The sequence below is a fragment of the Mustelus asterias genome, chromosome 7, assembly GCF_964213995.1.
Source record: "Mustelus asterias chromosome 7, sMusAst1.hap1.1, whole genome shotgun sequence".
NCBI classification, from domain to species: Eukaryota; Metazoa; Chordata; class Chondrichthyes; order Carcharhiniformes; family Triakidae; genus Mustelus; species Mustelus asterias.
Genome location: NC_135807.1, coordinates 14660961 through 14677504, shown reverse-complemented (window position 1 = coordinate 14677504; position 16544 = coordinate 14660961). Strand labels below are relative to the sequence as shown.

Sequence of the window (16544 nt, the reverse complement as noted above, 5' to 3'; positions counted from 1 at the left end):
TACCTGTGACTTAAACATATTTAACGAGGTAGCCTCCACTGCTTCAATGGGCAGAGAATTCCAGAGATTCATTACCCTCTGAGAGAAGAAGTTCCTCCTCAACTCTGTCCTAAACTGACTCCCCCGTATTTTGAGACTTTGTCCTCTAGTTATTGTTTCCTTTCTAAGTGGAAAGAATCTCTCTGCCTCTACCCTGTCGAGCCCCTACATTATCTTATATGTCTCTATAAGATCTCCCCTCAGCCTTCTAAACTCCAAAGAGTACAGGCCCAATCTACTCAATCTCTCCTCATAAGCTAACCCCCTCAACTCCGGTATCAATGTGGTGAACCTTCTCTGCTCTCCCTCCAAGGCCAATATATCCTTCCGCAAATAAGGGGACCAAAATTGCACACAGTACTCTAGTTGCGGCCTCACCAATACCTTGTACAGTTGCAGCAAGACCTCCCTGCTTTTATACTCCATCCCTCTCGCGATAAAGGCCAACATTCCATTTGCCTTCTTGATCACCTGCTGCACCTGCAAACTGAGTTTTTGCGATTCATGCACAAGGACCCCCAGGTCCCTCTGCACAGTAGCATGTTGTAATTTTTCGCCATCTAAATAATAGTCCATTTTACTATTATTCCTTCCAAAGTGGATAATCTCACACTTGTCAACGTTATACTCCATCTGCCAGATCCTCGCCCACTCACTTAGCCTATCCAAATTTCTCTGCAGACTTTCCGCATCCTCCACGCAATTCGCTTTCCCACTCATCTTTATGTCATCCGCAAACTTTGTTACCCTACACTCGGTCCCCTCCTCCAGATCGTCTATGTATATGGTAAACAGTTGAGGTCCCAGCACCGATCCCTGCGGCACGCCACTAGTCACCAAGTGCCAACCAGAAAAGCACCCATTTATTCCAACTCTCTGCTTCCTGTTAGATAGCCAATCCTCAATCCACGCCAACACTTTACCCCCAATTCTGTGTACCTTAATCTTCTGCAGCAACCTTTTGTGAGGCACCTTATCGAACGCCTTCTGGAAATCCAAAAACACCACATCCACCGGTTCCCCTCTGTCAACTGCACTCGTTACATCTTCATAAAAATCCAGTAAATTCGTCAAACGTGACTTTCCCTTCATGAATCCATGCTGCGTCTGCTTGATCAAACCATTTTTTTCCAGGTGTCCTGCTATTTCTTCTTTAATGATGGATTCCTGCAATTTCCCAACTACGGACGTTAAGCTAACCGGCCTGTAGTTACCCGCCTTTTGTCTACCTCCTTTTTTAAACAGTGGCGTCACATTAACTGTTTTCCAATCAGCCGGCACTTCCCCAGAGTCCAGCGAATTTAGATAAATTACAACCAACGCATCTGCTATTACCTCTGCCATTTCTTTCAGTACCCCTGGGATGCATTCCATCCGGGCCCGGGACTAGACTAGAACATAGAACAGTACAGCACAGAATAGGCCCTTCGGCCCACGATGTTGTGCCGAGCTTTATCTGAAACCAAGATCAAGCTAACCCACTCCCTATCATCCTGGTGTGCTCCATGTGCCTATCCAATAACCGCTTAAATGTTCCTAAAGTGTCTGACTCCACTATCACTGCAGGCAGTCCATTCCACACCCCAACCACTCTCTGCGTAAAGAACCTACCTCTGATATCCTTCCTATATCTCCCACCACGAACCCTATAGTTATGCCCCCTTGTAATAGCTCCATCCACCCGAGGAAATAGTCTTTGACTTGTCTACCTTTAGTCCCATTAGCCTACCAAGCACTACCTCTTTAGTAATAGTAATCGTTTTAAGGACCTCATCCCCTACAGTCCCACAGCCATCAATTTTCGGTAAGCTATTTGTGTCCTCTACCGTGAAGACCGACACAAAAAACTTGTTTAAATTTCAAATCCCTAATTCTGTGAATTCACAGTGCTTTAGTCACTAGTAAGCTTTCATGTGAAACTTTGTCAAAAAGCTTTTGGAAGGCTCAGTTCAATGTTGATTAGCGTTCCACAGACTATTTAGGTTGCCAGTTCCTCAAATAAAAAGGTAAAGGCTACTACAAACAATGGACCCTACAGCATTCTTGTGATTTTCCAATCTTGGAGGGGAGATCTATAAATTTAATTTTAAGATAAAAAAAATGGAGAAAATAAAAAGCTGCAACCATAAATCCGGTAATTTTGAACATGCAATGTTAATGAGGAAGAAATTATTTTTGAATTACCCACACTGTATCTCAGTCTGCTGATATAATTAACAACACTTACCTGTAAACCCAGGAGTCAAAGCTGCTAGCTTCCTTGCCAAAGCTTCCTCTTTGATAGAAGTTTCCAATTTTAAGGGTTTGAGGTGAACTTTAAAAATTGAAGCTCTTCCTTTAATGTCAGGTGGCCCTTTATGAGGAACAATTAAAACTGCACAATTAGTGCTGCAGGAATTTTATTTTAAAAAATTGCATCAACATAATCTATCTGTAGGCAGTTTGCTCCAAGTTCGAGTTCACTTGGAAATGCACAACAGCAAGCTGGAGTAACATGTCTCCAACTTATCCCTGCCCATAGGAACATTGGAATTAGGAGCAGAGGTAGGCAAATTCAGCCCTTCGAACCTGCTCTGCCATTCAGATCATGGCCGATCTCTCCCTGGTCTCAAATTCACCTCTCCACCTGTTCCCCACACCTCCCTTTCCCTTTTTTTAAAAGTTAGGAATATGTCTAGCTCCCACTTGAAATCATTAAATGATTCAGACTCCACCGCGCTATGGGGCAGCAAGTTCCACAAATTCACCACCCTCTGCGAGAAGTAGTTCATCCTCATTTAAGTTTTAAATCTACAGCCTTGCAACCTGTACCCGTGACCTCTTTCTTGTTTGCTACACATCCTCTTCCTAATGAAATCAAAAGAAATAACATATGCAAAGCACAGCAGTTTGTTCCATCCCCAAAATTGCTTTTGAAAAAGAGTTAAAATTGCTGTGATACAAAACACAGGAGAACACAGACCCAATCTAAAAATTGGAATTAAAATAAACGATGTCAGCTTGCTCGGGCTGCATCAAATCAAGAGCTTCTCTCTGGATTTCTTTCAAAATGCAAGCATCAGACAGTTAACGATAAATTGCTGGGAGCAGTCTTTATTCATTTATATTTTAAAATCTCCTCCTCATCTGAAGCTTCCATACTGTTTCCTCAGTACAGCTTTGAAGCTACGGACAATTTTGTCAGTACTCACCTTAAGTGACCATTCATCCTGAGAGAGCTTGGAAAGATGAGAGGTCCACTGGCATCTTTCACCAAACATGATCATACCCTCATCTGTACTCATGCATTGCCCAGTGTTGATCAGTAGATAGTCAGAAAACCAAGGGGGAAAATTGAAAATATTGGGCAGGGCAAGTCTGAATCGTTCCCGGGTTGGGAGCCCCAACGCAGAAGCACCTTCAGGCTGCTCTTTCCGGAAGGTGATCAATTAAGAGTCCGTCTCCCAGGCTCTCTGAGTAGTATGGAGGGCAGTTAGGATGACAGCCATTTTGTCAAAGGAGTAATTTCTTCTCTAAAGAAACAATGACATCTGCAGGGAGGTTCACCAGTACCCAGAGGAGTTGACAGGATACCTGAGAAGGCTGCTCCCTTGATCACCCAATGCACCTTAAGTCCAGCTGAGGGAGTTGAAGGGTTGCAGTGAGGTGAACATGACAGGACAATTGCAATTTAAATTGGTTGGCATGGTGGCACAGTGGTTAGCACTGCTGCCTCACAGCGCCAGGGACCCGGGTTCAATTCCAGCCTCAGGTCACTGTCTGTGTGGAGTTTGCACTTTCTCCCCGTATTTCCTCCGGGTGCTCCGGTTTCCTCCCACAGTCCAAAGATGTGCAGGTTAGGTTGATTGGCCATGCTAAACTGATCCTAGTGTCAGGGGATTAGCAGGGTAAATGTGTGGGGTTACGGGAATAAGGCCTGGGTGGGATTGTGGTCAGTGCAAACTTGATGGGCCGAATGGCCTCCTTCTGTACTGTAAGGATTCTATGAAAGAGAATGGGATTGTCCAATCAAGCACAGTAACTTCCTATGGATTCTGCTGCAAGAATTAAACCAAGTGCGCACATCAACAATTCCAGTCTCTCTCTTGCTGGCAACACAAAGCTAGGTGGAATTGTAAACAGTGAGGAGAGCATGGAGAGGATGCAAAGAAATACAAAATAAAAGCAAAGTGCTGGGAAAACTCAATGGGTCTGGCAGCATCTGTGGAGAGAGAAGCAGAGTTATCCAATCATTACTATTCCTCTTGCCTTTGGTCCCATTACATCTTTGTCATTTATTCTTCCCTGCCCTCTGACCTTCTCTTTGGCTCCACCTCCTCTGCACTCCACTTTTCAACAGCATATTTCCAGCACTTTGTTTTTTTTTATTTCACATTCCCAGCATCTGCAATATTTTGCTTTAATTTGTGCAAAGAGATATAGACAGATTAGTGAGTGGCAGATGTAGTATAATAGGAGGAATAAGAATAGAAAAGCATGAACATTGATTTTAGAAACTTGGCTGTGCTCACAAAAGGAACACAAAGTCTGCATCTCGGTACAGCAAGCAATTAGGATCGCAATTGGCATTTTGGCTTTTATTGCAAGGGAATTGGAGCACAGTAGTCTTGCTACAATTGTACAAGGCTTTGATGAGAATCATATCAGCCATGATTGAATGGTGAAGCAGACTCGATGGGCCGAATGGCCTAATTCTGCTCCTATATCTTATGGGGTTACATCGGGAATGCTGTGTGCGGTTTAGGTCTCCATGTTTAAGGAAAGATACACTTGCACTGAAGGCAGTACAACAAAGGTTCACTAAGGTTCACTAAATTTGTCCCAGTGACAAGGGCTTGTCCAATGATGAGAGGCTGAGTAAATTGAGTCTACATTCTCTGGAGTTTAGAAGAATGAGAGGCGATCTCATTGAAACCTAGAAGATTTGAAGGGATTTGACACGGCAGACACCAAGAGTTTGTTTCTGCCAACTGGGAAATCTAAAACAGGGAACACAATCTCAGGATAGGGGATGATCATTAGGACTGAAATAAGGAGAAATATCTTCACACAAAGGGTTGTGAATCTTTGGAATTCTCTACTGCAGTAGGTTGTAGATGTTCCACCGTTGAATATATTTAAAGTTGGGATTGACAGATTTTTGGTCTCTTAGAGATACGAGAAGCAGGCAGGAAAGTGGAGTTGATGGGAAGATCAGATATGATCCTTCTGAATGACTGTGTAGGCTCAATCGGCCGTATGGTTTACTCCGGCTCTTATATCTTGTGCTCTCATGTTTTACTCTTCTCTACAAATGTCTTTGCATAAAAATGATTCTGTTCCATCAGCTTCAACTTGCCTGAAAATAAAGCAGATGTAATTTGTTCAGACCTACCAATGAAAATCTGTCTGTCAAATCGACCTGGCCTCATCAGTGCAGGGTCCAGGATATCTGGGCGGTTTGTGCCTGCCAAAACCACCACGTTGGTTGCAGTGTTGAATCCTGCCAAAAACAATTGCAGTCGACACAAGGATTTAATTAATACAACATCATCAATGCCTCAAGGTCACCAACGTTTCTTTTCCTGTACTCTAATCGGGAACATACAGTTGAACACAACAGGAAAGAAGCAGGAAAACACTCGGGCCAATTTCTGTAGCTCAGCCTGTTTTAAGCTTCACTTCCATACTTGTCTAATTCCTTTTGATGAGCAAATGGTGGATTGTTTCAGATTAACGTAGGCTATGTAACTTTGAGCGCTGAATATCAAGTGCACATTCTTTTCTAAATTTACAGGTTCTCTAAAGAAATGTAATATCAAAATATTTATGTAAATCTTGTTGCATGCAGCTGTCTTTGCTCCAGAGTGTTTAAAATACAATCACATTTCACAGAAGTTCAGACTTTCTTGCTTTTGAAAGATAGCCAAGTTCCCTTGGTACACCGACTTTATTCTGAACTTTTTTTAAAAGCTTATTTATTAGTCACAAGTAAGGTTTACATTAACACTGCAATTAAGTTACTGTGAAATTCCCCCAGTCGCCACAGTCCGGCACCTGTTTTGGGTCAATCCACCTAACCAGCATGTCTTTCAGACTGTGGGAGGAAACTGGAGCTCTCGGAGGAAACCCACGCAGACACGGGGAGAACGTGCAAATGCCACACAGGTAGTGACTCAAGCTGGGAATCGAACCCGGGTCCCTGTTGCTGTGAGGCAACAGTGCCACCCATCTTGACGTTTGACATTTTCTGTGATGGCGTAAGCTCAAGGAGAAGGTATGTACTAGAACAATCATCATTTGTTCTGAAGTTCTTTCTTTTTATGATGTGGAGATGCCGGCGTTGGAAGGCTGTTCTCCTTTATCTGTCTTTCCTGGCAAAAGTAAAGAATGCTAAAACAGGGAAGACAGAGGAGAATGTGGCTGTAAAACACTGCGGGCCCAATGCTTCGACAGGAAATAATATAACTGTTCCTGCAGTTCGCCAATCTGAACCATAGCAAGAAACAGGAACCAAGCAGAGGGTGTCAGGCCATACAATTCCACACATGAAGACTTTCTGCATCTGCAATGGAACAGTAGGCAGGGAGTCAAGTGTACACCACCTTGTGGTTAAACAAAGTAGTATTCTCAGTGGTTGTGGTAACGTAAAATGGCAGGGGCCAGGGGAAACCCAAATGTAACACAGAATACTTCAGTGGAGTATTACCTTATCCTTTTACTGAAAATAACAAAGTGGGGAAAGAAAGAAACTAACAATGTCATTTTCCATCCAACCATAGCTATGCACTGAAGTTAATAGAAATAAGAAAAGCTCAGTGTGAAAATGCTGAGGTAGTTACAGAAACTCTGCTACCAATAGCATGCATCATGTTGAAACTTAAATAATAACACGTGTTCTTGTCTCCTTTATAACACCTTTACATGAATAATCTGCACTAACATAGCTTTAATGGACCATCATGGTTTCTTTCCAAAATGCTAAATGCTCCTATTTTAAGTGATCCGTTACAAATAGAAGATAATTATTTTTAGTAGGGACGATTACTGCAGCTAACCAAACATGTTAAATTCCAGAATTCCCCAATACTGTGCAATGATGTACTGTACTTAACATATATATTTGCCCCTGAACTGAGATACAATCAGAAAACATGCACTTTTTAGGGTGGGAGAGGGAATGGAGTTGGATTCAGATCAAATTGCTCATCCGCTTGCAACAACAACAGTAATCAATTCAAAGTATGCAAATCTCAACTCAAACTTACAACCACTTATCAGACATGAAATGTCACACATGCACCCCAACCACATCCGCACGACCCACACAATCCCCCCCATCACTCTCACACACACACACCCCCCTCAAACACACACACACACCCCCTCAAACATACACCTCAAACATACACACACACCCCCCTCAAACACACACACAGCCACACACACACACCCCCCTCAAACACACACACACCCTCAAACATACACCTCAAACATACACACACACCCCCCTCAAACACACACACAGCCACACACACACACACCCAGATCCCCCCTCAAACACACACACACACATTTCCCCCTCAAACACACACACACACCTTCCACTTACCATCCATTTCTACCAGGAGCTGATTCAGAGTGTTCTCCTGCTCACTCTGTCCACCAAAATTACCTCGACCCCTTTTCCTTCCAACTGCATCAATCTCATCAATGAAAAGGATACAAGGAGCATTTTTCCGAGCCATCACAAACAGGTCTCGCACCTAAAAGAGAGACGGGTTACTGGAGATGGGCGCATGGTAATTTACTGAAATCAGGCTGGATATTTTTCAGCAATTCATAGGAAGGAAAAAGAAAGAAAGGCTTGCATTTATGTAGTTTTCCACAACCTCAAATTGTCCTGAAGCACTTTATAGTCACAGGAAAGGACTATTAATGCATATATTTTTAGAGGATGAGATGGGAATCTAACTGGAAGCCAATGTCAGTGGGCACAAGGAAAGAGAGCTGAATGAATGGGTTTGGTGTAAGTTAAGATATGGGCAACAGGAGCTTTGATGAGCTCAGGTTTTTGCAGGGTGGAAAATGGGAGAGATTGGAATGAAGAAGTTTACAGGTAACAAAGGAATAAAAGAGAGAGCTTCACAGCAGATGAACTGAGGAAGGGGCAATCAAGTGATCTAAAAATCACAAACCCTGCACTCTCCCTAAATAAAGTTTGCAAAACTTGTACTCTCCTCTGTCTTAATCATTTTGTCAAGCAGGTGAAGAGAAATAGCGAAAAGCATATTTCAGTGTTCAATTGTATTCCACGCAAGTTTAGACTGTAAAGTCTGAAGTTAGCAACCTCCTCAGCTTTAGGTAAAAAAAAATCCAAGCTAGGAGGTAGAAGACAGCGTGTAGGGATATAGGGAATATGTACTCTGATTAGGAGGATGTGACAAGGGCACTCCTCAGGGATCAGTACTCGGGCTGCAGCTTTTCACCACACAAAATAGTTACTTGGATGAAGAAATAGAGAGTTCCATATCCAGGTTTGCAGGTGGCATTAAAATAGGAGGCATAATTAGTGTAGAGAACAGGAAATTATTAAGCGACAGATTAAGTGAGGGCAGCATGTAGAGATCACTATCAGGAAGTGTGAAGTATCCATTTTGGATCCAAGAAAGAAAATTTAAATATTTTATGAATGGTAAGGAATGAGAAAGTGTTTCAGAGGAAAGGGATTTGGATGTCCAGATAGTCAAATCACTAAAAGGTCGTGTGTAGGTTCAAAAAGCAATAAAAAGTTCATGGAATGTTGGCCTTTTACTCAAGAAGGCTGGAATACAAAGCAATCAGCACGTCTTTTGGACCATGGGAGGAAACCGGAGCACCCGGAGGAAACCCACACTGATCGGGCTCAGATTATTAGCTAGGCAGAAAAGTTAGTAAACGTATCAATGGATCAGTAGCGGGAAAGTTTCAACTAGGGGATGTGTAGAGTGAAAACGGATACAGTCCAAAGATGTTGATTTACCATGCTAAATGGGTGGCATGGTGGCAGTGGTTAGCACAGCTGCATCACAGAGAGAGAACGTGCAGACTCTGCACAGACAGTAACCCAAGCCAGGAATCAAACCTGGGTCCCTGGTGCTGTGAAGCAGCAGTACGAACCACTGTGCAATCCTGCACCTGAGGAAGGACATATTGGCCTTGTGCAGAATCAAATGCAAACTTATCAAGAATCATACCGTCCTCAAACGGTTAAATTAAAAGGACAGGATTGCATAAACCTGATTTGCATTACCTTTAGTTTAGGAGGGAATGGGGAATTCAAACAAGATGTTTAAAATTCTACAAGTATTCAACAGGGGAATTCTTGTTGCGAGGAATTCAGAACAAGGGGACACAATTTTAAAATTTGTGCTGGGCCATTTCGGAATGAAATCAAGAATCAGTTGTCCAACCAAGGGTAGTGGCAACCCGAATTTCTCTTCCCCAAAGACTGTGGATGCTGGATCAATTGATATTTCCACTAGTAAACTTGATAGCCTTTTGTTAGAATAAAGGTACAAGAATCCTAAATGAATACTTTGCATCGGTATTCACGAAGGAGAGGGGCGTGTTAACCGGGAGTGTCTCGGAGGGAGATGTTGACCCGTTAGAGAAAATCTCCATTACAAGAGAGGAAGTGTTAGGTTTTTTAGGGAACATTAAAACTGACAAAGCCCCAGGGCCTGATGGCATCTATCCTCGACTGCTCAGGGAGACGAGAGATGAAATTGCTGGGCCTCTGACTGAAATCTTTGTCGCTTCTTTGGAAACGGGTGAGGTCCCTGAGGATTGGAGGATAGTGAATGCGGTCCCGTTGTTTAAGAAGGGTAGCAGGGATAACCCAGGAAATTATAGGCCGGTGAGCTTGACGTCCGTGGTAGGGAAGTTGTTGGAGAGGATTCTTAGAGACAGGATGTATGTGCATTTAGAACGGAACAATCTCATTAGTGACAGACAGCATGGTTTTGTAAGAGGGAGGTCGTGCCTTACAAATTTGGTGGAGTTTTTTGAGGAAGTGACAAAAACGGTTGATGAAGGAAGGGCCGTGGATGTCGTCTATATGGATTTCAAGTAAGGCATTTGACAAAGTCCCACATGGCAGGTTGGTTAAGAAGGTTAAGGTTCATGGGATACAAGGAGAAGTGGCTCGATGGGTGGAGAACTGGCTTGGCCATAGGAGACAGGGGGTAGTGGTCGAAGGGTCTTTTTCCGGCTGGAGGTCTGTGACCAGTGGTGTTCCGCAGGGCTCTGTACTGGGGCCTCTGCTATTTGTGATATATATATAAATGATTTGGAAGAAGGTGTAACTGGTGTAATCAGCAAGTTTGCGGATGACACAAAGATGGCTGGACTTGCGGATAGCGAAGAGCATGGTCGGGCAATACAGCAGGATATAGATAGGCTGGAAAATTGGGTGGAGAGGTGGCAGATGGAGTTTAATCCGGATAAATGCGAAGTGATGCATTTTGGAAGAAATAATGTAGGGAGGAGTTATACAATAAATGGCAGAGTCATCAGGAGTATAGAAACACAGAGGGACCTAGGTGTGCAAGTCCACAAATCCTTGAAGGTGGCAACACAGGTGGAGAAGGTGGTGAAGAAGGCATATGGTATGCTTGCCTTTATAGGACGGGGTATAGAGTATAAAAGCTGGAGTCTGATGATGCAGCTGTATAGAACGCTGGTTAGGCCACATTTGGAGTACTGCGTCCAGTTCTGGTCGCCGCACTACCAGAAGGACGTGGAGGCAGTAGAGAGAGTGCAGAGAAGGTTTACCAGGATGTTGCCTGGTATGGAGGGTCTTAGCTATGAGGAGAGATTGGATAAACTGGGGTTGTTCTCCCTGGAAAGATGGAGAATGAGGGGAGATCTAATAGAGGTGTACAAGATTATGAAGGGTATAGATACGGTGAACAGTGGGAAGCTTTTTCCCAGGTCGGAGGTGATGATCACGAGGGGTCACGGGCTCAAGGTGAGAGGGGCGAAGTATAACTCAGATATCAGAGGGACGTTTTTTACACAGAGGGTGGTGGGGGCCTGGAATGCGCTGCCAAGTAGGGTGGTGGAGGCAGGCACGCTGACATCGTTTAAGACTTACCTGGATAGTCACATGAGCAGCCTGGGAATGGAGGGATACAAACGATTGGTCTAGTTGGACCAAGGAGCGGCACAGGCTTGGAGGGCCGAAGGGCCTGTTTCCTGTGCTGTACTGTTCTTTGATATGGATTGAAGGGTGGTAAATAGATTTGAGATACACAAACAGATTGATTAGTAAAGCAGAGTGTTGGGCTGAATGGCTTAGTCTTGTTCTATGTTCAGAAAACAATACTGGTCAAGCTGTAACAACAACAGAAAATGCTGGAAAATCCCAGCAGCTCTGACAGCGACTGTGGAGAGAGAATAGAGCCAATGTTTCCAGTCTGGATGACCCTTTGTCAGAGCTGAGTCAAGCTGTGATGTAAAACTCAATTAATATTGTTTAAGGGAACACATCTACTATCCTGTTGGTTTCTTTCTCTCACTACAATTATATTCATATTTGGGTCTATTTGTGATAAAAAGTCAAGGAGGAATTAGTATCGTTATTGTAAACTTTCTTTCTTTTAAGCCTTCGGGCTGGGAATGACTTTTTTCTGAAGACCTCTTCCACCCAGGTCTTTCCAGAGAACACAAATGGCCATTTATAAAAGAGCATCAAATCACTTAAAACATAGATTCATACTAAATAAAAGACTTACCCTCGCAGGACCCACACCAACAAACATTTCCAAGAATTCAGATCCATTAACCGTGATGAATGGAACATTGGCCTCTCCTGCAGTAGCCTTGGCTAGCAAAGTTTTCCCAGTGCCCGGAGGACCCGTAAGAATAGCTCCCTGTGAAAAGAATTCACTTTAGACCATGTGTAAAGAATTCATCTGTTCATTTACAGATACAAGGCAAGATACCGCTCTATGATCCAAATAATGTGCTTTATTTGCAGATTATCTTTCACATGTGCCATTTATAACCTAACCTAATCCTAGTCCTGTTCTGCTTTTATTTAACTGAACACACCATACGTGCTCCTTCAGGCATTGACTGTAAATTGATCCAATTTTTATGCTCAGTAACTTAATCTAATTTATGTCCTAACCCACAGACCACAATCAGTAAGGACAGGAAACAACACCTCCTCCACGATCATCCTCACAGTTAGAGGCTGTGTCCTCAGCCTCTAACAATACTTCTTATACACCTATGACTGTGTGGCCAAATTCCCCTCCAACCTGATTTTCAAGTTTGCTGATGACACCACGTAGTGAGTCGGATCTCAAACAATGATGTGATGGAGTACAGGAAAGAGAGAATCTGGTGAACTGGTGCGACAACAATAATCTCTCCCTCAATGTCAACAAAACAAAGGAGATTGTCACCGACTTCAGGAAACACAGTGGAGGACATGCCCCTGTCTACATCAACGGGGACAAAGTGGAAATGGTCGCGAGCTTCAAGGTGTCCAGATCACTAACAACTTGTCCTGGTCCCTCCATGCCAACGCTATAGTTAAGAAAGGCCACCAATGTCTCTACTTTCTCAGGAGGCTAAAGAAATTTGGCATGTCCACTACGACTCTCACCAATGTTTACAGATTCACCAAAGAAAGCATTCTTTTTGGTTGTATCACAGCTTGGTCTGGCTCCTGCTCTGCCCAAGACCGCAAGGAACTACAAAAGGTTGTGAATGTAGCCCAATCCATCGTGACAACCTATGAGAGGCAACTCCATCGTTTGTCCACTCAACTCTACTTTGATTATGATGTAACCTTTTAACAGCACAATATCTTGTGTATGTCCTTAAAATCACATCAGCTTTTGTTGGTATGTAGTCTCAAGAATTAAAAATACATTAGCACCAATGTCAACCTGCATCCCAATATGTTGTCCACTTAACTTCAGAATCCAAAATCTATGCAATTCACTCTGTACGGATAAGACGTTCAGTTGGAGTTCTTCATCACATTTATGGATGTTCTCTTCACAGTTGCAATTCTTTTCTTCCATGTTGCAAGTTCTTTTGGTGGAACACAACTGGTCCTTCTTGAAGGTATCCAGATTCTTTTGAATATTATTCTCAGGGGAAGCTGGCCTCGCCCATGAAATGTTTGCAATGTGACCCATTTTGCCACAATTCTTGCATTGACTATCCTTGCTCCAGCATTCACTCACTGAATGGCCCATTTTGGCACATGTATGACATGCCTGTTGCTATTTTGACTTCTTATGGGCATTTTCCAATTTATGGATTTTAATTGCTGCACCAAATTGTGAAGCCTCTTTAGCAGTCAGTTGCATCGACACTGACTTCTACTGCTGTCTTTAAAGTCAAAGCATGTTCAGTGAGCAATACAAAGAACAAAGAAAATTACAGCACAGGAACAGGCCCTTCGGCCCTCCAAGTCTGCACCGACCATGCTACCCAACTGAACTAAAATCCCCTACCCTTCCGGGGACCATATCCCTTTATTCCCATCCTATTCATGTATTTGTCCAGATGCCCCTTAAATGTCACTATCGTATCTGCTTCCATTACCTCCCCCAGCAGCGAGTTGCAGGCACCCACCACCCTGTGTAAAAAACTTGCCTCGTACATCTCCTTTAAACCTTGCCCCTCGCCACCTTAAACCTATGCCCCCTAGTGATTGACTTTCACCCTGGGTAAAAGCTTCTGACTATCCACTCTGTCCATGATAGTCTCATTTTGGAGACCACAAACTGGACAATCCTGAAGAGCATCTTCTAATGACTCATCAAACTCACAATGTCGTGACAGCCTTCTTAAGGTTGCCACAAACCGAACAATGCTTTCATCTTCCACTTGCTTCCTTCAGTGGAACCTGAACCGTTCTGCGATGATCAATGGCTTTGGAGATGAATGCTCTTCAAGGACCTTTGACAAGTCATCGCAAGTCTTCATTCCTGGCTTTGCTGTTGGAACCAAGATCTGGAGCAATTTGAAGATTTTGCTTTCTATTGTAATGAGAAAAACTAGTATGAGCAACTCACTTGCTATTTTATTCACTTGTACAAAGTACTGAACATGCTCTGCATAGAAACTCCATGATTCATTTTCTTATGGATCCTAATGGAGCAGCCATTTCTCTTGCAAGCACGTACAACTTGAGACTGCTCAGTATGTATTTTTTTAAAAACTGATCTTCCCACTACTTCCCTTTTTAATCCGGAGACCATTGACTTGAATGTATTCTTTCTTTTAAAATGGCTCCAGCCATATGGCAAAGCATCCATTCTTTTTTCAAAATTTGCCAGATACTGCCTGGAATCTCACCCACCTTTCTCTGATCGGAAAAAAAAACCCTCCTTCAAAACCACACAGAGAGCGTCTTCTTACTGGTCTTCCTGGCCCTGGTACTTTAATCCTGTTATTGCTGCTCCCCAGCCATCTAATATTCAAAGTGTGAGGACTCACAATTTCTTTCTTCTACTTAGGATCTGTTCTCGATGAAACAAAATCCCGACCTGTTGCCGATTTTCTTTCTGTAACGTTCTATGTTAGGGGTTGTGGGTTTTAGCAAAAAGAAAAGAACGTGGTTTGCACACGTGGATTCAAAGAACAGGTTTAGTCTCAGAGATGTTCCCTGCACAAAGTACAAACAGAAAGTACAACATCAACCTCTGCAAACACCCTAATGACATCACCATTAAATCATGTGATTAGCTCTTAAAGCAATCTACAACCCTTTTAAATACAAAACAAATTATTAATGCATTCATGTGCACGCTCCATCAGCAAGGATGCACACACCTCGGTGGGATCTAGTTCTGGAGTAGGCTTGGATTCACAATCTGGTGAACACCTCATAAATCATTTTAAAATCGGTGCCCTCTCTTTCTTCATGCTTTTACGAGTGGGAACAGTTTTTCCCCATCCATTCTTCCAGCCTCCTCATGATTTCGAGCACCTCTGTGAAATGTTCTCTTAGCCTTCTTCAAGGAGAACAGTCCCAACCTCTCCAATCTATCCTCATAACTGAAGTTTCTCATTCCTGGAACCATTCTTGTAAACCACTTCTGCACTCTTGCCAATTCGTTCACATTCTTTCTATAGTGTGATGTCCAGAACTGTACACAATATTGTAACTGAAGTCTAACTGATGTCTTATACAAGTTGACGTAACTTCCTTGCTGTCGTACTTGCATGAGAGCTGGCGTTTGGAGAAATGGTGTTATGTAGATGGAGCTGCCTTCAAAAGGTCAAGCAATAACCATTAAGTTTTTCCTCTTACAGCTGCCTTGTTAAGCTGCTGTCACATGGACATGAATGCAATGCCTTGTGCAATAGAGTTCCTGCCTCGAAGTCTGCCTTGGCCAATAACTTTTGTGTGCTACGGTTGGAGGGCTGCACTTTGTGTAGTTGCTTAAGAATAAATGCTAGTGGAGTGTTTCTCTCATTATACAGCAGTCACATGCTCCCTTGACTAATGCACCTTCCAAGGATAATCCTCATCTTTTAAGATTGAAGGTTGCTTATGCTTCCATTATCATTTTGTGATTGATCACTTTTTGAGAGATGTTGAAGATGGCAATGAAGGTTTTATCATCTTCCCCGCATTGAAACATGAGAACTGCACTTGTATCAACTCGTCTTCACCTTATTTTGCCTAGAATCTTGTAGCCAAGGTTGTCACAGGCACGTCTTCCACGATGTGCCTGTGCAGTGGTGCCCTCATATGAATCCTCATCCTCTCCAAAATCATCCTCATCCAAGGAGATGAGTAGCTCCTCCATGGCTCTCTGTGGCAAAACAACCCCCCTTTGCAGCATTAGGTTGTGCAGGGCCCAACGAACAACAATGATGCTGCACAACCTTAGTAGTGAGTATTGGAGAGCCCCACTTGATCGATCCAAACATCTAAAACGCATATTTAAGAGGTTGACAGTCTGCTCTATTAAGGATCTTGTGGCGCATTGTATCTCTCCTCAGATGCACTCAGTGGACGACAAACAGGCATCATTAGCCACAACTATGGGGGAGTACGTTTATCACCGAGAAACCAACTCTTTATACAGTGAGGGCTCCCAAAGATCTGTGGCACCTGCAGGTGACTCAAAATGTAAAGAGTCGTGACAGCTCTTTGGGTGCCTAGCATAAACATGCACGATCTGCTTTCTGTGATCACAGATTAGCTGAACGTTTGGCAAGTGCAATCCGTTTTGATTAATGAATCCCACAGTGTGTGTCAGGGAGCTATCAAGGCTGCATCTGTGCAGTCAATGGTGCCCTGCACTTTCAGAAATCCTGAGATTGCAGCGAATACCACAGCTTTAGCAGACTGGCTTGCTTCATCAACACAGAACCGTGCGTAATGGTGAGATTTACTGAAAGGGGCATCGCTCACTTTGAACATAGAATCCTACAGCGCAGAAGGAGGCCATTCAGCCTATCGAGTTTGCACTGACCACAATCCCACCCAGGCCCTATCCCCA

The 16544-nt window shown here is 43.3% G+C and overlaps 1 protein-coding gene across 1 annotated transcript in view; it reads right to left on the bottom strand.

The window, feature by feature from the left end:
- Positions 1–16544, bottom strand: part of afg3l2 (AFG3-like AAA ATPase 2) — a 71779-nt gene that overhangs the window by 17288 nt on the left and 37947 nt on the right. Inside the window, exons 9-12 of the mRNA XM_078215697.1 lie at positions 11796–11933; positions 7631–7784; positions 5414–5521; positions 2267–2392 (exon numbers count right to left, since the gene is read on the bottom strand). Coding sequence (XP_078071823.1) covers positions 2267–2392; positions 5414–5521; positions 7631–7784; positions 11796–11933 — 526 coding nt within the window. The remainder of the gene's footprint in view (positions 1–2266; positions 2393–5413; positions 5522–7630; positions 7785–11795; positions 11934–16544) is intronic.